The sequence below is a fragment of the Leptinotarsa decemlineata genome, unplaced genomic scaffold, assembly GCF_025532065.1.
Source record: "Leptinotarsa decemlineata unplaced genomic scaffold, Ldec_3_MD MMD2_tig00002974_RagTag_RagTag, whole genome shotgun sequence".
NCBI classification, from domain to species: Eukaryota; Metazoa; Arthropoda; class Insecta; order Coleoptera; family Chrysomelidae; genus Leptinotarsa; species Leptinotarsa decemlineata.
Genome location: NW_027412578.1, coordinates 676,369 through 704,202, shown reverse-complemented (window position 1 = coordinate 704,202; position 27,834 = coordinate 676,369). Strand labels below are relative to the sequence as shown.

Sequence of the window (27,834 nt, the reverse complement as noted above, 5' to 3'; positions counted from 1 at the left end):
AAAATTCGACAATAACAATTCATTACTAAAAATTACATGTCATGTTTCTTAATCTTCTTAATCTTCTCCTCTTCTCCTCATCGACTCACGAACTCTTTCAAAAACACCAGGATCACTTACGAAACATTCTATTCAAATTGAATGTCTTCATCCGTTTGTAGTAATCGGAATGTTGTTGATGGGTACCAACAGAGATGTTAGATTTTTATAACTTGGTAGATCAAGTGAAGTAAGCTATACTTCCATTTTGGCTTCGTTAATAATTTTGAAATTACCAAAATTGTTAATGTCGAAATTCTTTTTCGCCCCGTATCTTCGAAACAAAACGCCCAATCAAAAATCATCAAGGGACAAAATATCCCTAAAATAGGCCAAGGAATAGTCCCTTAAGTTTTTGCCGCATGTTTAATAGACACCCTGTAAATTTGAATCATGTTTTTGAATGGACAGTTTGAAAGTGTGATGATGAAAATAGTTTTTTCAAATTTCATTGGTGTTTTCTCAGTGGAATTCAAGACGATTTTTATTTTTTTAGGTGATCAATCTAGTTTCAGAAATTAAATTGTTATTATATTCTATAATATTATTATTATATTTATTATTATTATATTTCTGTGGTGAATGCTGAAAGTAGGTGTACATGAGTTGAATGAATACATTTTGGAAAACGATAGATTAATTTGTCACGGATGTTTTTTGCAAAATTGACTGTTTTATATTTTTAGAACTGTGAAATGTACTTTCTCTCAATAAATATATTTCAGGTATTCGTTTTGTACACTTTTGTGGGAGTATCCGCTCATATATCATCTATCATAACTATTAACAAGGAAGTGAAAGGAGACACTTTTATTGGAACAAACAAAACTTGTTACGATTACATGCCGTATTATCTTCATATTCCTTTCTCCACTGAAACGAAATCAAAATGTGGTGTTGCATTTGCATTTATGGATGTTGGACTAGGCGTATTTGCTTGGGTTATTGCTTGTAAGTTTGTTAAAAACAATGTTAACAGAATGTATTATAAATGTCCAATTTTTTTGTCTATGAAAACTGAATATTTGGAAGTAGAATTAACTTGAAATCTATTAAAAAGACCTGTAGAGAGTCTCAAATTAGTGAAATATTTGAAATATCTGTTTTCCCTATTTTGTCGTCTTGGATATATTTTTTATCTTTTTTTCAGTTTTTATGACAAAAATTCAGTTTGAAATCTTCCCTCTCAATTTTCAACACTTTATTTCTATCTCTCAGTTTCAATAACATGCTTGAACACTATTTTCCGGGTTTGAAGACCGTTCCCGACGTTTCGCTGACGCGAGTAGCTAACCTACTTAGAAGTTATATCCTGAGTTAATATGACTGGATATTACGGCTGCGTAACCCGTATTTATGTTTTTCCATTTCATTAGTTCGGACTTCCATTGTCTAATATGATATAAATTGATTTGAAATCCTTGAAAGGATATGTAAAAAGTTAAAACAGTAAAAAGTTAAAAGTTAAAGTTAGCTGAAAAATAACAATTGAATTAAGCGAAGAGAGCTGAAATTACAATGAAATAAAATACAAGCAACAACCAAAAAATAAAACAATTTAAATATTAACACAAGATGAAAGTTGAAAAAATTATTAACAAGAACTGAAAAGCAAAAATTGAAAGGTTCCAAACCAAGTTACTTCTCGACGTTTCGACTGTTGGTATCCACAATCGTCTCGGGGTGATAACTGGACTTATTCCTCACCTATCCTCTCTTCCCTCTCTCCGCTTCATCGGTTTTAGCAGGAAGTAACCGTTTGTGGTAGTTGGTCGTGTTCCGCTTGATTAGAGGTTTCTATATGTTGCGTAGCTCTACGCTAACTTAACTAAATGCGTTGTTGGACAACAACGCAACCAGTGTTCCTCTTTGTGGATGATTTCAGCTTAAGCCCACTTGATATTATAATGATGAGTCCAAACATGCTCTGCTATTTCTGATGTGCTAGTTTCTCCTCGCTGTGTGTGTTTCTTGTCTTCGGCAATGCGAACTTTCAATGGCCTCTCAGTTTCACCGATGTATGATTCTCCGCACTCGCAGGGTAACCGGTAAATGCAATTTTTGTAATCGCAATACGCGTTTGGTGGCCTGGTTTTCGTGAGGCTGCTACGGATAGTGTTCCCAGATCTGAAGCAGGTTCTGATGTTATACCCAATTCTTCCTAACCTTTCCGACAATCCTCTGATGTAGGGAAGTATAAGTACTGGTTGTGTTGGCTTCTCTTCCTTGTGAGGCTCTTGCTGTCTTCTAGCTGAAGTCTGTTCCACCATCACATTGGATCAACCGTATTTATGTTGACTCGCCAGGTAGTTTGGGGTGCTATTACCTGTATCTGACTTAGTAAGTGTGTTTATATTAATTCAATATCTGGATTTGGCAAATTATACTCAATAAAATTTGTTGACTATTTTCTAACTGCCTTCATACTATTTGCTATTCTTGAATTTCTTTGAATGGGATTCCACATTCGATTGAAGATCCCAGCTTCTTCTTTTCTGTTATCCGTGTGTTTTCACTGAGTGCGTGTTCTGCCACAGCTGACTTGTCTGTTTGGCCTGACCTGCAGCTTCTTTCATGCTCATTCAGTTTTGTTCCCATGAATCTTTTGGTGGTTCCGATGTATACCTTCCCACAAGTGCACGGTATGCGATAAATCCCTGCTGCTGATAGTGGATTCCTTTTGTCTTCAGCCGACCAAGAAGATTCAACAAAGCCTCAGGTCGTCTGTTCCTATTATATTTTCCTTCGAAGACTTTTTTTTATTGACTGTTTCATTCCCAACTAGGTACTACCAAAGTTTTCAATGTAATAATAATAATATAATTTATCAATGAAAAGAGAGACAGAATGTATACAGCAAATACAATTTTTTTGCATGAATGATACCTACTCGATAAGTGAGCAATCACTTGTTTCGAAATAAAATTACTTTATTCAGCTACATAAAAAGACAAATATATTCAATCCAATACAAGAATATTGCGAAAAAATGCATCACACTTAAAAAATATATATGGAAATGACAGTGTATAATAAAAAGCAAACACAATAATGAGAACATTTATGCAGTAAATATTTTTTTATGCATAGATAATACATACTCGATAAGTGAGTACTCACCTGTTTCGAGAAAAAAGTACTTTACTCAACTACCTAATAAATATTCGGTCAAATACACGGATAAAATTGATTTACAAAGGTTTAAGTTGATTCTTCTATAAGAAATGCGAATACTTTAACAAAAACCCACGATTCAAGAGCTCTTTGATTCTGACAATGATTCGCATGCAACAGCCTGTATATTTATCTATTGGCAAATTCACTCCACTTACTCTCACTACACTCGTTGCGGTAAGTTCATATCACGCCGAGGAGAGATACAGACGTAATAAAAAACACTTTTTACTGATCTATTACTTGTTGAAATGCTTTTTATATAACGGTAGTCACAGAACTCATTTAGAAAATATTGGGAATTCTGGGTAGAGTTCGAGAAAAAGTAAATTGCAAACTCCTTGGTGATTTCCAAGGTTTCCAGTACGTTCAATTCTTGTCCTTCATTTTCTTTATGTAATACTAGCGACGCGCTCCGGCTTGGCACGGGTGCAATGCCAATACTAAATATAAATTCATCTACCATAAATTTAAGGGCATGGAGAAACAGTGATATATTTTTTAAGCAATACGCTTAAAAAATAGATATAGGAATAACAGAGAAATTAAAAAAGCAAACACATCAATAAGAAGATTTTATAAGTACAAACATTTTGGAATGTAAGTAATAGTTATGAAAATAAAAGTTAAAACCGTGCATGAAAAATTAAAAAGGCGATTAAAAATAAAATGAATCAGTTGGAGAAATCTGGTTTGACGATCTCATTACATTTGGCTCTTGGTGATTCGTAAATGAATCGTTTTACCTTATTTTCAAACATGTTAAAGTTCATTATTTCTTTCATATGGTCAGGAATGAAATTGAACGCCTTGGGTGCTACTTAAAAAAAGATCACTGACAAACAGATTTCAATTGATGGTCTGAGATAACTTTCCGGTAAAAAGATTTCAGAACTGCTTCTTCATCAATAATAATAATAATGTTTATTTGCTAAAATCTACAACATAAGATGACAAAATCGGGCTCACAAAATTAAAAAAAAAGTTGCTCTCGCTGAAGGAGTATATAATTTTCATTATACACTCATAATACACACAATAAGTGTATAATCTTTATTTTACACTCATCGAGTCTGAGTGTTTTTTTCAATTCCACAATCAGTTAGTTGCCATGTTCAGGTAAGTCATATCATCCTAGTGCTGAAATTTCAAATGTAGTCCAAATGTAGTACTAAAAATTCAGTTACATTTATTATTCTTCAATTTTATCATTTATATTATTTTATTCTTTATAATTTTGCTGAAGATCCTTCTATCCGTTTTGAATATTTTATGTTTAACAGCTTTTTTGTTTAAATGTGATTTCAATAATTGTAGATCTCTAGGTGAGATATTATATAATTTAGGACCCAAATAAGCTAAACTATGTTGTGCAAGAGTCTCATTACATCTAGGCATTTGAATTTCAATATTTTAATTCCGAGATGGAAGACAATGTTCTAGCGGACAAATGATTTTTATACCTCGACACGTGTTTCGATCACCAAGTAATCATCTTCAAGACGAAGAACAAACTTTATTCGTAATAGTTTAATCTACTTCTTGAAGATGATCACTTGGTGATCGAAACATGTGTCGAAGTGTTAAAATGACGGTTTGCTGTTGGGAAAAAAACTCCAATAAAATTGATTACAAAGGTTTAAGTTTATTCTTCTATAAGAAATGCAAATACTTTTACAAAAACCTTCAATTTTCAGGTCACGATGGAGTATTTTTTGGGCTTTTGAATTGTTTGAAAACTCAACTATTGATAATTTGCGATATCTTCAAAACCATCAGAGCAAGAAGTTTGATGGCTGTCAATTTGCCACAGAATTATACAATTCTTCACGACAAACATAACCCCATTTTAGAACGTGAGCTGTACAGGCAGCTCACCCACTGCACACAACATCTCAAAATTTTATTAGGGTGAGTATTTTCCAATTGCAGTCGAAGAAGATGAAATTCATTGAACACACCTATCATTGAATATTGTCCAAAATTATCATAGTGATGAAACAATTCCACTCAGAACACTTCTCTCACACACCAGAACTAAGAGTTCATCTTTCGAACTGAAATATACAAAGTGTCCAAAATAAGGGAGGCCAACATGGGAAAATCTAAAATCTTAAAGACGAATTTTCACCGAATGGATGAAACCACACTAAAACATCAACTATGTCGATTTCGACAAAACGAGTGATGAAAATAAGAAACATTTAGACGACTTTGTGTAACGTGCGACTGTTTTTGACAACAACGAAATGTCACGTCGCCATACAGAAGTATCGAAGTGTTTCGGTGTGTTGTGGGTATGTGTGTTTTTGTAGGGTTTGCTATGTGGAAACGGTAAGCCACAACAATAAGCAACTATTCAGTTCACTGAATGTTGTTTCAATGTATGATATTATTACTTTATTTGAAGTTTTGATCTGAGATGGGTATAAATTTCGAAGATCACTCCAGTCATTTCAATGTCATCATCTATCCAATCTGTCATAATTTTATCCGTTTCATGATCTATTCGTCTTCTTAATAATTATCTCATCCAGTATCTTGTTTTTTTTGCCCTCGCTTTTTTTACTCGGAAAATTCGATTTTACACAAAGTTTTTAAGGGTATTTATAGATGATAAATTAAAATTTGATAAGAATATAACAAATTTATGAAAGAAACTGCTAGGGAGTTCGAGTTGATTCTAACGAACTCAATCAATCCTCAGCCAGAACTGTGTATTTTTCCTTGATAGAGTCGCACTTGAGATATAGAATTCCCTTTTGGGGCTTTTGCAGTATTCGTTCTACAAAAAAGGGCTGTCAGATACATATATAAGGCAAAATCACCAGATCACTACAAACCACTTTTCATCAGTCAGAAAAGGTCAGTCGGTAGCCAAGCGGTTCAGCGTGGGTGCTTTGTTCACTCACTCGAATTGACTGCCGTGTTGGTCGGTGGTTCAAGCCCTAGTCTGAACGATCGATCTTCACTTGCTACCGTCCAACCCGTGTTAGGAATCACACGTTAAAAGGTAAGACCTCGTTAATCCTTAGCTCGCACAAGTTTCGACTTCTGAGGGTTGTCGTTCGTAGGGGTGCGACAGCTGGTTAACGGAAAAACAGATTTTAAACAGATTTTAAATGTACCTTTTTTATTCCTTTTAGAAACCGTTTGCCTAATTCACAAAAAATATTTCAACTCAGCAGCAAACAATGACAGACGTTTCCAGACGAAAGGAAGTCAGAATTTACTCTTGCCAAACCCAAAATCAGCAATTACAAGATTTCCTTTAATATATGAGGTCAAGAAAATATACAACCACCTTCCAATGGGCTATAGGGCAATAACAAATTTATAAAAATTCAGAAGATTAATTAAAGGTGTACTTCTGCAAAAAGCCTACTATGACTTAAAGGAATATCACAATGATGTAGTTTGACTCTTGGTATTTCAGATGTTTACTTATCTGTAATGATTTATTTATTATCTGTAATGGTTTATATATTGTTTTATTTATGTGTATTTATATATGTACCTTTTTTAACCCTATAATGATTGTTCATTGAATATCATAATTTTAATATTTTTTAAAAACTTCAACATTATTGACTACATAAAGTTTCACTAGCTTTGTCAGTGAGAATCTTTTGGACAATAAAACATGATTAAAAAAACAACAGGCCATTAAAAAACCAGAAAAGCCATAATGAAAACTGTTCGTGTAGTAGAAAAGGCACAACAAAACACGCGACTCAGACTAGTTTTTGTCTGTTTGGTGGAACTAATTTGTTTCTGAAACTAATATGTTTCTGTTTTCGAAAACGAGACTAGTCGCTAGCGAATCCTTTTGGTACAAATCCGCTTAAGAGATACAAAATCGATTAAATTAGTAAAAATCCTACCAATTTAGAGCTTTTCAAATGATGTTTTAAAACCTAAGAAATTCCTATTATTATCAACAAACTTATAGTTGATGATTTTTTTCGATCCATGGAAGTGTTTTTATTTTCTGAAATATCCACCAATAACGTTATATGGAAATTAAACGTCGGTATTTTCAATATCTCCGGAATTAATTAAAATTTTCTGAATTCCGGAGTTATCAACTTTTTTCTGCTCTTTGTACTTTTGAAAGCCACTGTCACTATATAGCAGGTTTACAATATCGAACTAAATAATAACTGAGACTATACCTAAGAACGTATTCATATAACCACAATAACTCTTCATTTCACATTTCACTATACCAGGGGTCTCCAAACTACGGCCCGCGGGCCAAATCCGGCCCGCCAGTGTAATCAATCCGGCCCGCGACAGCCAATGATTTACTGTCATCAATCTGGCCCGCGACAGCCGATGATTACCTAATTGTTGTTACTATTGTTGTGATAAGTTGAAGAAGAAAACACAGAATGATAATTACTCGGTTTTATTTAATTGCAAAGTAAAACTTAACGACAGAAATGATGACAAAGAAAACTCAACTTAAGTATCTGAGTTTAAGCATATTAATAACTAACAAATAATTGAAATGAATCACAGTAAAACAAAAACACTAATGAGATTTATGTAATTGTGATTTTCCACCGACAATACTTTGTAGTTGTGGATCAATTTTACTTGAACCAATTATCAAAAGAGATTTAAGATGCTCATCGGTTAATTGAGATCTGTAAACATTCTTTGTGTACTTCATCTTGGAAAACGTTTTCTCAGACAAGTAAGTAGTACCAAAAACAGAAAACAACCCACGAGCAAATTTATGCAAATAATCGGATTGTTCCAGTGGAAAACTCTTATAAATTTCCAACAAAGATGAATTTTGATATTTGTTCTTAAGCATATCACTGCACCGTAAATCAATAATTTCCATTTGGACTTCCGAAGCCAGGGTTTTCCATGTCAGAATCAAAAGGATTTTGAAAAAGTTTAAATTCATTCGCAATGACATCAAAATCTGAAAAAAGAGTATCAAAATTTATCTTCAAAACATTCAAAGTTTCGATTGCAAAATTGACGGGAAATTCAGTCTCAGTAATGTGGCTGAATATTTCATATATTTCAAAATGTGTGGAACATTTTCTACGTAATTGCAATTGAAATAGTATTATTTTCTGCCTGAAGGATTTGATATTGGTGTATAAATCAGGGAGAAGCTGATTTTCTCCTTGCAATCTCAAATTCAGTTCGTTCATATGATTTGTCAAATCGACATAGAGAAGGTTAACTTCCACATCCATTCACTATTTCCTAAATCGACAAAAGGGCGCTGCTTCTCATTTAAAAAAAATTCGATCTCTGCTCGAAGTTCAAAAAAGCGCTTTAGGACTTTTCCGCAACTAAGCCAGCGTACGGCAGTATGACATGGAAAATCATTTTCTCCAATCTGTTGAATAAACTCGCGGAATTGTCGGTGATTCAGCCCAGTGGATCCGATGAAGTTAACAACTGATATAACTGGTTTTAGAACTTCAGACACATCCAAACATTTTCCGCACAAGGACTGTTGATGATTGATACAATGTAAGACTAATGGTTTTGAACCACCATCATTTTCTACAGCCTTTGACACAAGTGCAACCACTCCTTTATTTTTACCGTACATATTTTTGCCTCCATCAGTTGATATATTTCAAATTTCTCCATCGAAGGTTCTTTTTATTAATGGCATTTTCAACTCCCTTGAAAATGTCTGCCCCAGTTGTCGTGCCGTGAATACTATCAATATCAAGAAATTCTTCATACACTTCATAGCTTTTATCTACTCCGCAAATAAAAATCAACACCTGAGCAGTATCTGACACATCCGTTGACTCATCCAATGCTAGAGAAAACCACTCATGATGTCCATTTTTGTCAGACAGTTGAGATGATATATTTTCTGCGATGTCTTGCACCCTCCAAGCCACGGTGTTTGCTGACAAACTGACACTTTTAAATAAATTTACCTTTTCGGGGCATATTTCTTCGGCTACTGCAATCAAGCATTCTTTTATCATTTCTCCATCGGTGAATGGTTTGCCACATTTTCCGATTTCAAGAGCCACACGAAAGCTGGCGCGAGTTGCAGACTCTTGTTCAGTATTCGCTTTAGTAAACAAAGATTGCTGCGATTTCAGTCCGCGTTTCAAAGCTTCAAATTTTTCCTTCCGCAAACTTCCTGTATACTTGGAGTAACTTTGAAGATGTTTCGATTCATAGTGTCGTTTGATGTTATAGTCTTTGAGAACAGCTATGGTTTCATTACAAATTAAACATAGCGCCTTATTACTGAACTCAATCACAAAATACTGAAAGTTCCATTTTTCTTGGAACGTTCTGCATTCACTGTCGATTTTTTGCTTCTTTTCCATACTAACAAATCACACATAAAAACAATTAGTCGAATCAAAATACTTTTATTGACGGGTGTTACTTTATTTCACAATAGACAGTTTCGCTTCCTTCGCCTTTCCTACGCAGACTAACTCGCAGTTGCGCTGCTAGCCTTTTTATATGCAATTATTACTGCCATCTCGAGGTAATCGGAATACACTAGCTAGAACCAGAACTTAAGACCTAGCGGGTAGCTGAAAAAGATAGTACATAGTACCACTACTCGCCACTAGATGTCGTTAAGTGTCACAATACACAATAATAATTGAAATGCATAAGAAGCGTAAGTTTGTTGAGGTCACGCACTTTGCGACTATCCTAGTCCAGAAATATAGTTAAGGGCAGAAATTGGCCCTTGGAACAAACTGAAAAACTCATTATGGCCCGAAGGCTTCAAAGTTTGGAGACCCCTGCACTATACTATTGAAAATAACTCCATATAAACAAAAAAAAATTCATCACTTTCTCGTTTCTTTTGTAAACTGCCCAGAGGAAATCTCACAATAAAGTGTAACTTGAATACGTTATGGATTTTCATCAAGTATCAGCCAATTCCATCGCAAATGTAAAACAATAGTTTTGAGATTTCTGTGGTCAATGAACAGCATGCTCCTTTTCCTATTGATTTCAGCTCTTAATAATTGAATGCTGGCCAACTTTCTGAACATAGTTCTCAGTAATAAGTTTTAGTCGAGTTTCCATAAACCTTCTCGTCGATTTGTTAAAATTGAACTCTTAGGTCTTAGTCCAAGTCTCAGGAGGAACGTTGGAAAAACCCACTATTACATACACAATGAAGTTAAATACTTTGATTCACATGTTTATACTGATTAATGGAAAAACAGATTTTTAAACAGATATCCAGCGCGTACTGATAATCTCCTCTGTCACTGTGCTTTAGATTAATCTGTACGTGATGTAACAACTAGAGTGATTCATTAACGTTTTTATACAGTACAGCATCTCTCACGTTTTCCGATTTGCCCAGGCTGGCACTCCTTATCGTGAATATACATTTTAATATAGATAGTGGCCCAAATTTTTCAGACTCAATGGTTATGATTCGATGATACCATTTTGTGAAATGATTTGTTTTTGAAGCCTATCTGATGGTAGGTCGTCGGCTGAAAGAGAAAAAAAAGAAACGTTCTATTTTCAGATATCCATATGTTGTTGTAGCTATTAGTTTGCATGATGTTATATTATGAATCATTACCAACCTCATCTACTATACAATTTTTTTTTCAGAGTAAGAGACGAATTGGAAAATATGTTTACCTTCGTAACTCTAAGCCAAACATTGGCGTCATTACTGATTTTTGCATCTTGTTTATATGTTGCATCCACTGTGAGTATGATAATTGAATTATTGCGTTTGTGTTTTCAAATAATGGGGAATGTTTCTCCCGACGAAAATCAAGTAGTTTTCATAAAAGAGCTCTAAAACAACGCATTTTAAACTTATCATTTCAACCTTTTCCTTTAAAAAATTATTAAAATACTTAAAAAAGAGGAATGAAATAATGCATTCAACATTTAAAGGGATCCGTTTCTATTTCACCATTTGGCAACATCGGTTATAGATAATAAATGACAATGAATCTGTTACCTGTATGAGACAAACAAAGATGACATATTTCAGAGGCGTGCTGTTCTGTTTACTTATGTTCCGAGTTCCGAGACATTCTGTGACATATGACATTTTGTGCACCTAACCTGTCTTCCTTTATATAAATAAATATCCAAACAACTGTTGTTTATGTGGTTTGTGGAGGTGGTATTGAACTATAATTTATATTTTGCCTTAATTGTTGATTTATAAAGATAATTTTCCTTTTTTAAAGTAGAATATCTAGGTACGTATAAATCATTTCACCTTGATATAGGCGCTGTTGCCAATATGTGACTTAGAAACAAATCCCTTTAAAAATCAAAACTCAACATTTGAAACATCAATTTGAATACTTTTCGAAGTGAATTTGAAAAACTCATGAATTAAACTCAACTTTATTCTGCTCAAACTTGCCTTTGCTGTAATAACCCAAATTGAGGAACATTCCCCATTCGTGAGACAGAACATTTAAAATTGAAGCAATTTTTACAGTTAGCCAGAATATTTGGTTGACAAAAACAGAAACTATTGAATGAGTAAAAATATCATGCAATTATTATGCATGCTAGTTTCGTCAGACAAGAAGGTTATTCTTTTGAATATTAGTACGAAACAAGTCCGGAAAATACGAAAATTTTCTCAATATGTGTTTTGAAACCTATTATTTTCACACGCACCGGCTAACCCAATAATTGTTGCTACCTGAAAATAAAGCAAATTAAGTTATTACTTTCTTATTTCATATTTGGGAGCTATCCTCCAAATATGACTTGAAACACTTGAGAATACATCAAAATGAAGATATCTGACAGAAATACTCCCAAGTGACTTTTATTTCTTCCAGGTTCCTATGACGTCTCCAGAATTTTTTGCACAGATGGAATATTTTTTATGCGTTCTGGTCCAATTTTCTCTGATATGTTGGTTCGGGAATGAAATAACCTCTGCCGTGGGTATTTGAAAATATCTGTGAATGAAAAAAATCCTATTACTTCCTTTACAGAGTGAGCTGATACGATTATCACTATACGAAAGCGATTGGCTTAGTTCCAGCCCACGATTCAAGAGCTCTTTGATTCTGACAATGATTCGCATGCAACGCCCTGTATATTTATCTATTGGCAAGTTCACTCCGCTTACTCTCACTACACTCGTTGCGGTAAGTTCATATCACGCCAAGGAGAGATACAGACGTAATAAAAAACACTTTTTACTGATCTATTACTTGTTGGAATGCTTTTTATATAACGGTAGTCACAGAACTCATTTAGAAAATGTTGGGAATTCTGGGTAGATTTCGAGAAAAAGTAAATTGCAAACTCCCTGGTGATTTCCAAGGTTTCCAGTACGTTCAATTCTTGTCCTTCATTTTATTTATGAATTACTAGTGACGCACTCCGGCTTGGCACGGGTGCAATGCCAATACTAAATCATCTACCATAAATTTAAGGGCATGGAGAAACAGTGATGAAAAGATAGTTTTGTTTTTTGAACGCGCCTTCATCCTCCTGTTGGAATATTCAAAAATCCTTTTTTATTGCACATCTACAACATAAAACGAAAATAAAGCGGTTGTTTTCTGTTTTTCCAAACGCCCACTGGTAATCCTCTCCGACCCCATAGAGCTAATATTTCAAATTTTTCGGTAACCTACAAAAACTGTTTTCTAATTGATTGTTTTTGAGAGTAGTAAAGTATACATAATCAGTAGCATCTAAAGGAACAAAAATTGGTATGTAGCTTCCTTCGAAGTTTATGAACGCTTGTGAGGAAGAGAAAACATACAGGATATTTTGGATCAGCCATTAATAAGCTCAAGGCTTCCAGACTGACAATTATATGGATTTTGTTATTAGTCAGTGGGCTGTGCTTGAATACTTCCAGTAAACAAATCTAAAGAAATGAACTTCAAACGTTCAAGCCAGTCTCGAATATATCTACACTGTAGGTTAAATGGACTGACGCCTATCAGAAAACATCTACTTCCTTGGCTAATACCACGAACGGCGTTGGATTATATCCGACAGGCATCAGTGCAGGAATCGACAGGCATCAGTGCAGGAATACAACTGAAAGAGTCGACCTTCAATTTACAAACGGGCAGACCGGTTTCGGGCTCATTAGCCACTCATCAGTGCAAGATTGTGGCCATCATCGACCTAAAGTAAATGATATTCCATAATTGAAAATCGGAACTTTTTCAGAGTATTTCATTTCTCTTCCTAAGTTGGAGCGAACAACAAAATGTCACTCCAACTAGTGGACGAGGTATTAATCAATTGCATATACATAATTTTTCTGATTCCTCTGAATAAGGAATAAAAACTTTCTTATTAGTCAGTGGGCTATGTTGAAGATTGGCAGTAAACAAATCTAACGAAATGAACTTTGAACGTTCAAGCCAGTCTCGAATATACCTACACAGTAGGTTGAATGGACTGACGCCTATCAGAAAACATCTACTTCCCTGGCTAATACCACGAAGGGAGTTGGATTATATCCGACAGGTATCAGTGCAGGAATCTTCACAGAAAATTCCTGCATATGCAATTGGCAATACAACTGAAAGAGTCGACCTTCAATTTTGGAACCAGCACACTTGCAGACCGGTTTCGGGCTCATTAGCCACTCATCAGTGCAAGATTGTGGCCATCATCGACCTAAAGTCAATGATATTCCATAATTGAAAATCGGAATTCTTTCAGAGTTTTTCATTCCTCTTCCTAAGTTGGAGCGAACAACAAAATGTCACTCCATCTAGTTGCATATCCGTAATTTGCCCGATTCCTCTGAACAAGTAAGTAAAACTTTCTTATTAGTCAGTGGGCTATGCTTGAAGATTAGCAGTAAACAAATCTAAAGAAATGAACTTTAAACGTTCAAGCCAGTCTCGAATATACCTACACAGTAGGTTGAATGGACTGACGCCTATCAGAAAACAACTACTTCCCTGGCTAATACCACGAAGGGCGTTGGATTACATCCGACAGGCGTCAGTGCAGGAATCTCCACAGAAAATTTCCTGCATATGCAATTGGCAATACAACTGAAAGATTCGACTTCCAATTTTGGAATGAGCACACTTGCAGACCGGTTTCGGGCTCATTAGCCACTCATCAGTGCAAGATAGTGGCCATCATCGACCTACTATTGTCAATCTTCAAGCATAGCCCACTGACTAATAAGAAAGTTTTTCTTCCTTATTCAGAGGAAGCGGGCAAATTACGGGTATGCAGTTGGATAGTACTTCGTCCACTAGATGGAGTGACGTTTTGTTGTTTGCTCCAACTTAGGAAGAGGAATGAAATACTCTGAAAGAATTCCGATTTTCAATTATGGAATATCATTGACTTTAGTTCGATGATGGCCACTATCTTGCACTGATGAGTGACTAATGAGCCCGCTATACAATAGCTATAGAAAAGCCATAGCGCTATACAATAACAGTAAAGACACGTCTGTATAGCGAAACACGTGTTGCGTTTTTGTAAAATTTTTCAGTGGAAATCTCATAACAAAGTGTTTCTTGAATACGTTTCTTTAGGAAATTATTGCAATCATTCATTTGGGTTGAATATGAGACACTCAAAGCTACCTCTAACGATCACTCATCTGTTTTTCTCCAAACCTCTTATTTCTCCTCATATTTTTTATGGCAGTAGGTGTTTTTGTGACGATGAATACTTTTTTGGGAGTTCAATGCATTTTCAGTATTCTAGAATTGTATTTTTATCGTATTGGAAAATGAAAATTACCAATTACTTTTTTTATAAACTGATTTGACAAATTCATGAATCTAATAATCGAGAAGAAAATGTACACTTTTTCAGGTATGTCGAGGATCTTTCTCTTACTTTGCTCTGTTCAAAAGTGTCCAGTAAATAGAAGAACATCGCTGAAGCTGGCGAAAAGTAGTTTAATGAAAATAATGTTCAACTTTGATTCGCTTTCAACAATAATGAAGAGAATTTAAAATGGTAGATGCACTTGCAATGACATTCACTGCGATTATGATATCACTTTCTCAATAATTTTAATGGCTTTACTCATCCCAGCAAAATGTATTATTGCTGATGATACGAAAAATGACAATTCTTGAAAATAATTAGAGTATTATGAAATGTTGAACACACACACAACACTAACATTTGATGCTAACAGCTGTTTCGACACACTGTGTCATCTTCTAGGCGAGTTATAAAGTAACGTAAGTCATCTTAAATAATGAAAGGTGCATTGGTAAGTGGAGAGAGATATCAAGGGGCATTTGGGAAATTACTAATAACGTTAACCTGTGATTTCATCTCAAAGTGGAGTGCAGTAGATTTGCGAAGAATAAAAACTCAAAGTCGTCTCCACAATTTATTATCACCCTCAGATGTTAGAACGGTAAAACCATCAATCAGTACATATTTCGAACCTATATAAATTCATCATCAGCTAATTATTTAAAATTATACTATGAAAGAAGAACAGCATAACAATATTATTACAGTATAAAATATTTTCTTCTCCATGTGTGTATTTAATACTTCATTGCATCAACTATTGTTATGTTGTTCTTCTTTTATTGTATAATTTTAAATAATTAGCTTATAATGAACCTATATCGGTTCAAAACATGTACTGATTGATGGTTTTACTGTTCTGACGCCTGAGGGTGATAATAAATTGTGGAGAGGACTTTGACCTTTTATTCTTCGCAGTTTACAGGTACTACTTAGAATTTTCAAAAATTCATTCCATGACCAGGCAAGTTCACATATTCAGTTGTTCAATATATTGATTTGTGCATTATTGTCAATATAATGATAGATCGCAAATGAACCGTTTATTTACAACGCTTATTTCTTAAATTGAAAATAAAACAAAGAAAATCATCATTCTTTCATAAAATATTGTAATTGAACATTATCTGAATCAACATCAAAGATATTTTTAGTGCTAAATAAATGAAGTTTAGAAATAGTAGTTACCTAGTAGTAGAAGTAGTTACCTAGTTGTAGTATTCACCCCACAATATAACATATAAATTATTGTTTGACTTATACTTAGACAAATTCATCCATAAAATATAAATAAGTCTAAGTCGGCATAGGACACATTCAAAAAATCTATGGTCTACAAGCTTAAGTGCGACGACTACAATGCCTTTTTCATAGGACAGACGGGGCCGCAGTTTCAACCAGAGATTCGAGGAGCATTTGAGAAGTTACAATATTCCAACTACGCCAATCATCTCATATGCAACACTCACAATTTCACATATAATCCGGAAATTCTACACATTCAACCAAGAAGTCTGAAATTAAAAATATTCGAAATTAATAATTCGACAATCATCAATAATGTTATTATTGCTGCCGATACTACAATCACTGTTTCTGGAAAAAATGAGAATGAATTATCGATGAAAATTAATTTAGTTATTGACGAATTCAGTAGTTGGTGTCAACGTAACAAACTGATTTTAAATAAATCTAAGTCAGTGCTGATGAAAACATTTGTTAGGATGGATTTCTGTTGTAATTTAGTCACTTTGAATGACATAAAAATATCAAAAGAAGTTGATTTTCTTTGGAACTATTTTAGATGAGAATCTCACCTGGAGAAGTCACATACAAAAAGTGTGCAGTAAACTCAATTCCGCTTATTATTCGATCAAACAGTTGAAACATTGTTTAGATAGGTTTGGTTTACTAAATGTTTACTTTGCGAATGCATACTCCCACATTAGTTTCAATATAATGGCTTGGGGATGTGCAAAGGAATTTTCTAGAGTTTTCATCTCTCAAAAACGACTGATAAGATTGATATTCAACCTGGGGTACCAAGAAAGTTGTAGACCCGTTTTCAAAAGAGAACGCTTGTTGACTGCACCCGCAATTTATATAATGAAATGTGTAATTTTTGTGCACTGGAACCTTGACTTGTATATAACGAACTTGAGCATTCACGGTCGTGATACTCGCCATGCTACTGCTCTGAGGGTCCCTTCACATAAGAGTGATCATTTCAAAAAATCTCCATTATATAATGCCATAAATTTTTATAACAGACTGCCACTTTCTATAAAGAGGTTGAATTCTTCAACTTTGTTCAGTAAGAAAGTTAAAAACTTATTATTCCTTATGACTACAGTCATAAGGAATATTTAGAGGATTCTTTCACAGAAGGATAATAAGATATATAATCGTTCTAAATTTTCACTTGCTGTTTTGCTTTAGTTTCAGTGTTCTGACTGGCGATTTTATCGTTTTTTTTTTTTAAATATGTGTGTACATGTTTGTAAATATATGTATATATGTAAATATATACATATGTATATTTATTCGACTACGGCAAGCAAAATTGACACATTTTTTAATCATTTTTTAATTAGCATTTTATATATCTATATGTACCTATACCTTTGTATATGCAAATATTAATTTTTATTCGAACTTTGATTCCATACTTTTATTCATAAGTGCTGTACTGTTTTTTATAAATAATCATATATACGCTATGTATCACAAATGGTGAATAAATATTATTATTATTATTATTATTATTATTATTATCAATAATACTTTTCTTTTAAAAAATGCTCCTTGATACTCTTTCTACTTACCAATTCAACTTTTAATATTCAAGAAAAATGCGTCATATACCTAGTTTAGTTTATAACTCGCTTGGAAGATGACACAGCGTGTCGAAACAGCTGTTACCAATAAATGTTAGTATTGTATGAATTGTGAAGTATTATTTTCACATTACTGATTCAATTAAAATGAATTTACACTTATCAGAAGCCGAAACTGTAGAACATATCATGAAATGTTCAATTTCCGAATTTTCAATTCGAATGAAGTACTCGCAATAAAGAAAATAAAACGTTTTGTAGTTTTTCTTTAATGAAAAAAACATCCTGGTACCTTTCGTCACAATTCCTCCTATAGGATAATAGCAAAAGAGAATAACCACCACAACTTGATTGTAATCCAACAGAACAGTTTTTCACTCAGGGAAAGTTTGAAGAAAATTTGGTTTCTGTAGGAAAATTTTCTAGAACATACTCTTGCGTAGATTCCAGATGGAATATATTTCATATATTTATACTAGGCTTTTCAAAAGAAACTTGACTTTCATTCTCTCGAAGATGACAATGTGACGCATTATTTCAAATAATACGTCAATTTGTATCTCCATATGGGAAGCAGCTGCCCCCATTTTTTTCAGTTGCATTACAATCGAGTGAGACAGCATTCTAATATACAACTTCCCTTCTATCATTTGGTGTATTTTTCAAAATTGGTTATTGGGATATTGGGATATAAATAAGATGTTCGAAGAGCAGTGGCTTGGTCTTCCACCAGATATCCATAAGATATCCATCAAGAAGGTTCATGTGATATCCTCAGGGTATGAAACAAAACGCGTATCGGATGAAAAAATTACTCATTCACATAGATACTAGACAACATTGTACTGCCACTCACAAAAAACCAAATAAACATATGAAAATATATGGTATCTTTTAGTATATTTTCTATCTGATTCTGCTGTGTGACGCTCATTGGCACATATTTACTAGTTTTTATCGCTTCCTCGGTTCCTTTATTAGTTCTCACAAGTTTATTCATTTCTGACGCTGCTGCAAAAGGGATGAGTACCGACAGAAATAATGAAAGTTTTTGGTCGAACTCAATTTATTCTGAAAGTATGTGAGAGTTAAATATGAGTGAGGAGGGTCCTATGCTATATATATATATGCCTATATATTATTGTGGCATTCGAAGTCGTTGAAACATTCACTCTGGCTGATTTTTGAACAGAATGAGATGGATATAGAGGCAATGCTATATCTGAAGAAAATATAATTACATCAGTGATGTAGGGGAGGGTTTTAAAAATCATCCGCAACCAAATAGCATTTAGGGTATGATGAAACCAAAATTAGACCCCTTTGAAATGAAAATTAACATGTTTCTCGACATTTCTGAACACATGTCTATTCATGAGTTGCAGGAGATGTCAAATTTGCATTGAAATACCATATGTATAACAGTAAAATATATTGAGCGCCAAACTGTAATTTCAAACATGGAAATCGTGTTTTCTTATTCTTTCATAGCCTAGATTCAATGCAAAAGCGTATAAAAATGAATATGAAACAGGTTGAAGATACACATATTTCATCTCAACTCAGATAGATAGGCTCATTCTGATGTATGTAGAAAATGAAAACTATTCTGATATGATAGTAGTAAAAAATTATAAAAAGAAATATGTTGTGAATATGATATGATTGAAATGTACTCGAAACATAAGAATGATTAATACTATATTTTTCTTTAAAATGAAAACTGTTATCTGAATGTTGCCAAAAACCATACATCTCATTGAATATTTCAATTTTTCAATATTTCTATCCACCAAAAATGCTTCGTTAACTACACGCGACGCCAATAACCATAAGAAATGCATGAACACAATTTCCTCAATCAAGGTCATATACAAAATTCTCCCAGTAATCAAACATTAACACCAAATTATAGGTTGAGATTGGAAAGGATTTCGGATATTTGCAAATCTGTGAATAATTCACATTGCCACATCGATCTAGGTAACAATTATTTCAGCAAAGATTTCTATAGAGATATTAACTTGAATATACTTCAGCGTCGTTACATGGAATTTTCGGTTTGAACACAGTTGCAGGTAGAGAAGTATTAGAAATTCCTGAGGAATATCAGAAAAATTATTTTAGAGGTTGGTTGAAATGAGAAATCCTTTTTGAATTTTACGAAGGTACTTCTTTCAGTGTTCAGATTGTTTGAATATTAAAAAATAATTCGATCAGATTTGCCTACTGAAAAATGACTAAGTTTCATTGAACCCCATACATTCAATAAAGGAGAAAGACCTCGTATTGAATTCCTTCAACTGGTCAACTGGTTTGTTTGGTGTAACTATCAGTTATTATTTCATCTATTCTGAAACTCCAGAATGTTTTTGCTCATTTTTAGAGAATTTACTTGAATAATATGATTACAGGAGTATGCAATACTTTTTATTCATAAAGATAACGATAACCAGAAAAAATGTATTTTTGCAACATGTCTCTTCCAACGGTGAAGTTGTTTACTTCAAAATGTTAATATAAATCATTCTTTAACATTCTTGAATACGTAAATGAATAAATATTCTACTTCCTTCAAATCAAGCACTATTTTACTGGAATTTACAGTAATCATAACTAATTTGAAATTCTTCACAAGAATTCTGAACATTTATTCTAATATTACAACAACCTGATCGCACATGTTACGAATGACATTAACATATTTTTAATTGGCTACATTTATCTTAAACTCTGTGTTTCTACAATGATTAGACATTCAGATATTGGATTTTTCTTTTCTCCTCGTCATAATGAAATTTTAATATACAATTTCTTGCACTCATTCAGTCATCATTATACGTATCAGTCATCTCTGACAAACTTTCTACAATGAAAATCCATAACTAAGGTATTCAAAAAAAACTTTATTGTGAGATTTTCACTAAACAATTTTACAACAACGCAACACGTGTTTCGCCATACAATGGCTTCTTCGGGCGTGTCTTTACTAACTATCTTCTACATATTCAATGCTTGAATTCACAATCTGAAGTACCTTCATTTCAAGTACCTGATTTTTACCTAAGTTTGTAATGAATTAAATTACCTGAGCTTATGTCCCAGTTTTCACGTTTGAAAAAATATTAAGTAACGGGGAGTTATTCAATTCTAATCGATCATTTAGTAAATTACCCGAAGTCCTGAATCTATTGATTTCTAAACATTCTAGAAGAGTGAGTTTCAAACTCTTCTCTTCTAAATGTAATACATCATATTCATGATTGAACTCATGTCCTTCTGCTGAAAGGTGGTTTGCAGGTGTGGAATTGGTCTTTTTATTCACAAAACTACTTTTATGCTCTTTGATTCTTTGGGAAAATTTTCTCCCTGTTTGGCCAATACCTATACAGTTTTGGGCAAGAGCCTTAAGTCAGCTTATATACTCCTGATCTATCCGACACCGACACATGACATAAACATTTGTCTTTATTGTTTTTAATAAATTAACTTAGACGATTATTCGTTTTATAAGCTACCTTTTCGCATTCTTTTTCCAAAGAAAGGGCAATATTATTAGTTGGTTCACCCAAATATGAGAATGTCCTATAACTGACGTTATCGCATCTCGAATTTGGTAGACCGGGTCCATGGCTTGCTTCCTCTGGAAATTACTCTCAGACAGTGGAATATTTAATAGTATGTGAAGCATACTATTGAATGCAGCAACTTCATGCTGGTAAGGGTGTGTGGAGGAATTATGTATGATAATGTCAGTGTAAGATGGTTTCTAGTGATCTAATTTATTTTCAATTTATTGGATTTGTGATGGAATTGCGTTAATGATACTATTGTAAGGATAGTGTTGTAGTTGAGTTGAAAAAGAGCTTTGCTGACACTCCACCCTTTATTTGAAATGAAGTTAATTTATAATTATCATTATTTTTCAATCTTAGTTTCTGCTGGACAGGCCCTATCTCCCGAAGCCCTGATTAATTCGGAGGACGCGCTGGCATTATCAACCAACGACCACCCCCCACACCGTGGAGTAAGTGATCATTGAGTCCGAGAATCGTGTGCTCTGAACAAGCGTAGTGAGCCAAGAATGACAGCCTTCTGCACCTGCCCGGCTACGATTTCTGCCTAAGTGCGGCAAGCCGGTATGATTTTAAGATTCGAGAGTAGAGAGAGCGTCATTCCACCAAGGACTCCAATAATCAGAACAACCATCGTGACAAAGTGGTCTGGATAGAGTCGAAGAGAAAATTTCGATATTTTATTCGTTTTTCTTCCTCTTTTCGGACGATATTCACCTCGCCAGGAGCTGAAAACTCCACGAAAAATATCGTCTTGCTCTGGTGCTCGAGAAGACCTACATCAGGCTTATTTACTTGTATGAGGATTCAATAATCCCCGGAGCGTAGGGCAACACCGGTGTCTCGTCAATGCCGTAAGAGTGCCGTAGGTAGTAATAAAGCACTCTTAGGGCTGCGTTATATAGATGGATATAGGCTGAGACCGCATATGCTGAACATAAACATGACACAAGGTGCAGGACCTGCTTCGCGACAGGCCTGCAACTCTATATCCATCACGCGACTGCGGTACTGTTGAATAGTTATTTCTTGGTATCTCCTTTTCATATCTTTCAATATCGCTTCTTTCTCTCGATAAGAATGGATGAATAGAAGGAACACAAGCTATCATACACGTTGATAGTGAAACTACCGTTTCTATGGATATACGATATTCACAGGGTCTTTTTCTTCTATACTCTTAAAAGTTCTTTCAACAGTTTTTCTTATCGTTTACGTTATTCTAGTTAGTCGCTGTGAGTGTTCTACGATCTCCAATATTGTCACGGAAGAACCTATTGTCGTAGCCATCTTTTCGTCATGTTGCAATTCGCTTGCAAAGTCTAACTTATTCAGTTCATTGCACTACGAGGTTAGATAGATATATAGATAGATAGATAGTTCATTACCTGGTTAGCCATATATGCACAGATTCGTCATTTTTACGAAACAAATGAAAAAAATTAACTTATACAGACATATGTAGTAAAAAGAATTAAAATAGTACAGTATATACCAATATATACCAGTATATACCAGAAGTCACATATTTTTAAACATTTCTAGCCTTTTTATCCTCATCAGTTATTCTATAAATTCATTAATCGAGTAGATATGATAAATAGACAGATATGATCTGATTCTCATTTTGAATTCATTGTTCGAAATTTCACTAATGTCTTTTGGTACCAAATTATATAACTACCACCCCATTCCGGCGACTTTCTATATGTATATGCTGTGATGTACTTATTGCGTTATTCAATAAACATTTCTGATTACATAGGAATCACAATAACTCTATAATATAAATCTGTTTAAAAATCTGTTTAAAATCTGTTTTTCCGTTAATCAGCTGCCGCCCCCATACGAACGACAACTCTCAGAAGTTGAGGAACTTAGTAATACATATAATGAATATTTTGTTTATATAGGAGAGTGGGAAAGTAGGGATTCAAAAAATGTCTTTCTCAACTAAGATTACTTTCTTAATCCTTTTCTGCCAGTCTTCTTGGGTATTATTAGATTCTTCTTCTTCAATTACCTTCTTATCAAATTTTGAAAAATTATTTTTACGCCTGATGCTTTGTTTCAATTTTCCCCAAATCAACTCGATGGGATTGAAAACACAAAAATAGAGGGGAAGTCTCAGTAAGGTGTGTCTATACTTTTCAGCAGTACTCCCAAGAGCGTACACTTTTTCAAATGTTTTTGTCTGTAAAACTTCAAGTAGTTGGTTTTTGGTATAGTAATCTTCAAAATACAATTTGTTATCGATACAAAAATTTTGTATTTCATCTTTTCTCGAATTTTTATTCGGTACTTCGATGAGTTGTCGCGAAGGAAGCGTTACAAACATCCAAATTTGGGATCAATGTGTTTTCAAACCATTCCTCGAAAATATCAGCTTCCATGTTCTTATGATAGTCAAGATTGCAGTCCTCAAGTTTTTTTTCGCATAATTTAAAAAAATTCGTAACCCAACTTTTTCTTCCTCCGCAATGCACAATGATTAGTCGCGATACTTTGTTTGCGGGCATGTTATGCGTACACATTCTCTAACCATCAGTCTACCCTTTCATAACTGTGTCGTGAGTGTCATACCAAGCTTTGTTGAAATAGAAAATTTGCCGTTTTTCTTGTCTGTATTTAGTTATTTGTTCTAAGTATTTGTTACGCAAGTTCATTACTCTTCTGCTTTCCATACCTGCTTGACGTTTGTTTATTATTTTGAATCTAAATCCTAGTTTCTTTATCCAATTCTGAAGAGTTTTGTCACAGCAGCTCACTTTATGGCCAGAAGTATTCAATTTCTTCCTTATAATTTCAGTTGTAGGAATCTCATTGCTTTTGTAACAGTCGTATATTGTTTTTTTTTTTTTAATGATTTTGTTAGATGAACATCTGAAAGTTTTGGTAATCCTGCATCACATCGCGTCTTGCGTTCATAAGGTTTTTTTGACTATTTTACGTACAGTTTAGAAAGAAATTTCAGTCAAACCAAACTTGAGATGTAGGTTCTTATATACATTGAAACATACTCTCTGTTTTTCAATATTCAAATGCATCCAAATCTTATTCACTGGTATCTCTTTTTCGCATTGTTCACGATGGATATTGGAATCACTACACTGTAAAAAATCTGCGTTGTTATCACACTCGTTATTTCTATTAGTACTTATCCAACGACGCCACATTTTAAAGAGATAATAAAAATTTTAAAGTTATTATAACTGCACTAATATCGAATCTCAACACTGAAATTGCGATCAGTTCCTGAACTGAGCACGACGGCGATAACCATCCCCGCATTCCCGATTTCTATTCGTCACCGTAACATGACTTCAAATTTAATTATATGACTCTTCAGACAATCATAAAACTCGGTTAGTGAAAATTATCCAATACAAACCGCCAAGTCTACAGTCCACGTGGACTAGTTCGCTACCGGTTCATTTCTAAATATTGGTTTTTTGGTCTTTGAAACTGCCGCCAACTTTAAGAGTGCACAATATCGTTTACTTCGACTATACATCTGCGGCTGCCGGTACGGTTTTTATTCAGCTGTGGATGTAAGTTGGAACCTTTAGAATATACAATGCAACAACAGTAAGAATTTTGTTTTCTTTAAATGTGGTCCTGCATGATTAAGTATAATCTAAATTGGAAATGAGGCATATTAAGTGGCTTGTAATTATGTAATGATATTATAACTTATCACTGAATGCACTGGAACGTACCTAACACGAGGGGGGCTCCAGAAGTACCCGGCCCAACAAAGAAAACACAAGAATTGTGGAAAAAAATATTTTTCAACATAATCATTTTCTAAGTTTAGAAACAGAAAATAACCCAAGAGGACTGAATATGGCGAATATGGTACTTGGGATAGCAATTCAATCTTTAATTCTTCAATTTTGGTCATTGTGATAATAGAATCGTGAGCTGGTGCATTGTCTTGATGAAATGACACTTTTTTCTTAGCCTTGATTTGCTTGATTTCTTCATTGAAACGTTGCAATAAGTTCGCCTTGCCTACGATGTTCGCCTTCTCTGGAACCGGTTCTCCCTTTTGAGTCCACTGTTTTGATTGTTTTTTTGTCTCGGGTGTGAAGTGATCGACTAATATTATTTCATCCATGGTTATGTAACGACGCAAGAATTATGTTTTGTTGTTGTGAAACTTTGCTAAACACCCAATTGAAACATTTACCACACTGTTTCTGCTCGAGTGTGAGCAAACGCGGCACCCGTGCCTTGCACACGGCTTTCTCATGTCCGAATTTTTTCTGATAATATACGATGTACCGCACTTTTTGAAATACCTTGCTAAAGCTGCTAGCTCGCGCACTTTCAGTCTACGATCAATCAGTACCAATTTGTGGATTTTCGTCACCGTTTCTGGAGTCGTCACCTCATTTGATCGACCACTGAGATGCTCTTCTCGGCATAAGATCTCGTTCGAAGGAGCAGACTCACCCAGAGTAGAATTCAGTTCACCTTTTATATTGGTTGGGCTAAGGCCTTTCAAATGAATATTTTACCACACAACAATGACCAATTTTCTCCATTTTCACAAATTCACCTAAAACGTTCACTATTGATGACTGCCAAATGAATACTAAACAACGCAGCGTCTTCAAACTTGAAACATATGCTTTATAGATTGTGTTCTTTCTAATACAGTGATATTTTTCAAATAACTACCGCCATCTATAGGTCAGGTCGGGTACTTGTGGGGACCACCCCGATAAACGTGTATTAATGAACTTCTGATAAGTGAGGATTTGATATTATTCATAGCAAAATATGACTGGTTGAGTTTTTTACACAAATTGTTCTTCTGCTCCGACAACATAAATTTATCAACAATGATTGTTTCTAGAAAGTTAATGTTATTGCATCAGGTAGGTACACATAAAAATATTTTCGATATTTATTTATTTAGTAGAAGTGTACTCATATCTGAAGTGGCAAGCCCACTTCACAAGCCCACAATTCAGTGGATTAAAAGTTAATTATAAGAATAATACAATTTCGAAGTAAGATAACAAGTAGATTATTCAAGAGAAATTGAAATGTATAACAATATGAAGTAATGTACTTCTTACAAGCAAGTAACACTAGACACAATACAACAAACAACACAAGCAGAGAGTATTAGATGGCAAAGTGAAGAATATGGTTTTTGAAGCGGAAAACTGATATATATTCAAAGGTTATTTAAAGAGTTAGCCAATCGAAGAGTTCTGGAAATGAAGCTATTGTATGAATAATTGAATCTGTGAAAAGAAACGTAAAACGTTTGCACCTGTTTAGTTGAACGACTGGAGACATGTAAAGATATTTTGGAGAGAAGCTCGGGGCTGATACTCAGTCCGTTGAAAATTTTGAATAGAAGTATTTAATCTCTATGTTTTCTGCGAGCCTCAAGAGAAGGTATGTTCGAAATGCATTTCAATGCAGTATAGTCATAGTATACATGCATCTTGAAGGCAATATATCGCAGGAAATTGTACTGTACGGCCTCGAGTTTCACTTTTTGTGTAATGAGGGGACCAAACTGTGGAACAATAATCGAGATGAGATCTAACCAGGAAAAAATAAAGAGATTTGATAGCAGTGATGTTAGTGAAATGATGAGTGGTTCTATTTATAAAGCCAAGTATCTTCATAGATGAATTACAGAGGAAATGTGTGATTTATAACTAAGTGTGGAGTCTTAGATCACACCTAGATCTTTCGTTTCAGTAGCAGAATGTAAGGTCCAATTATTTATACTATATTCGAGATTGATTGGTTGATGTGTTCGATGAAGGCAAAGAATTTGGCATTTGGATGCATTCAAACGCATTAATTATTTTGAAATATTTTAAATCGTCGGCAAATAGCAAAGATTCGCTTCCATGGAAATAGGTAATTAGATCGTTGATAAAAAGGTTAAACAACAGTGGTCCCAAACTGCGATGGTATGAGAATAGTAATGATCAACTCTAGCAATGTGTGTTCTTTCCGTAAGATAGCTCTTGAGCCACTGCAATATTTGCCCATCGACACCATATAAACAAAGTTTATGGATCAACTTTGATTGATTGATCAACATGATTAACTTTGTCAAAAGCTTTGGAGAAATCAGTGTACACAGAGTCAACTTGCAAACCCTTTGACAGAGCATCAGACAAAAAATCAACGTAGGTAATCAGACCCAGTTCAGCTGACTTTTTAGATGTAAATCCGAATTGTTGGGTCCCTATAGCAAATTGAACAGAACCTCGACGATTCATGGAAATTATATAGTTGTTTTCTCCAGGTTCAAAAGACACCGGTTATTATTAAACCATTGTAATTACACCATTGTTGAATAACATTCAATACTTTGTTTCTCACTTCAGTAGTGGAGCTTTCAGTGATAATTATTGATGTGTCATCCGCATATATATGACTGATTTGCCTTCAATAATGAACTTTGATGA

At 34.2% G+C, this 27,834-nt stretch overlaps 1 protein-coding gene across 1 annotated transcript; it reads left to right on the top strand.

Moving 5' to 3' along the window:
- The first annotated feature begins 697 nt into the window (after window positions 1-697).
- LOC111509994 (odorant receptor 4-like) lies at window positions 698-15,704 on the top strand. Its single transcript, XM_074177249.1, has 6 exons — window positions 698-990; window positions 4,911-5,124; window positions 10,819-10,918; window positions 12,027-12,131; window positions 12,186-12,341; window positions 15,013-15,704. The coding sequence occupies exons 1-6, from the start codon at window positions 735-737 to the stop codon at window positions 15,061-15,063; spliced, it is 882 nt and encodes a 293-aa protein (XP_074033350.1). The 5' UTR covers window positions 698-734; the 3' UTR covers window positions 15,064-15,704.
- The last annotated feature ends 12,130 nt before the right edge of the window (window positions 15,705-27,834 follow it).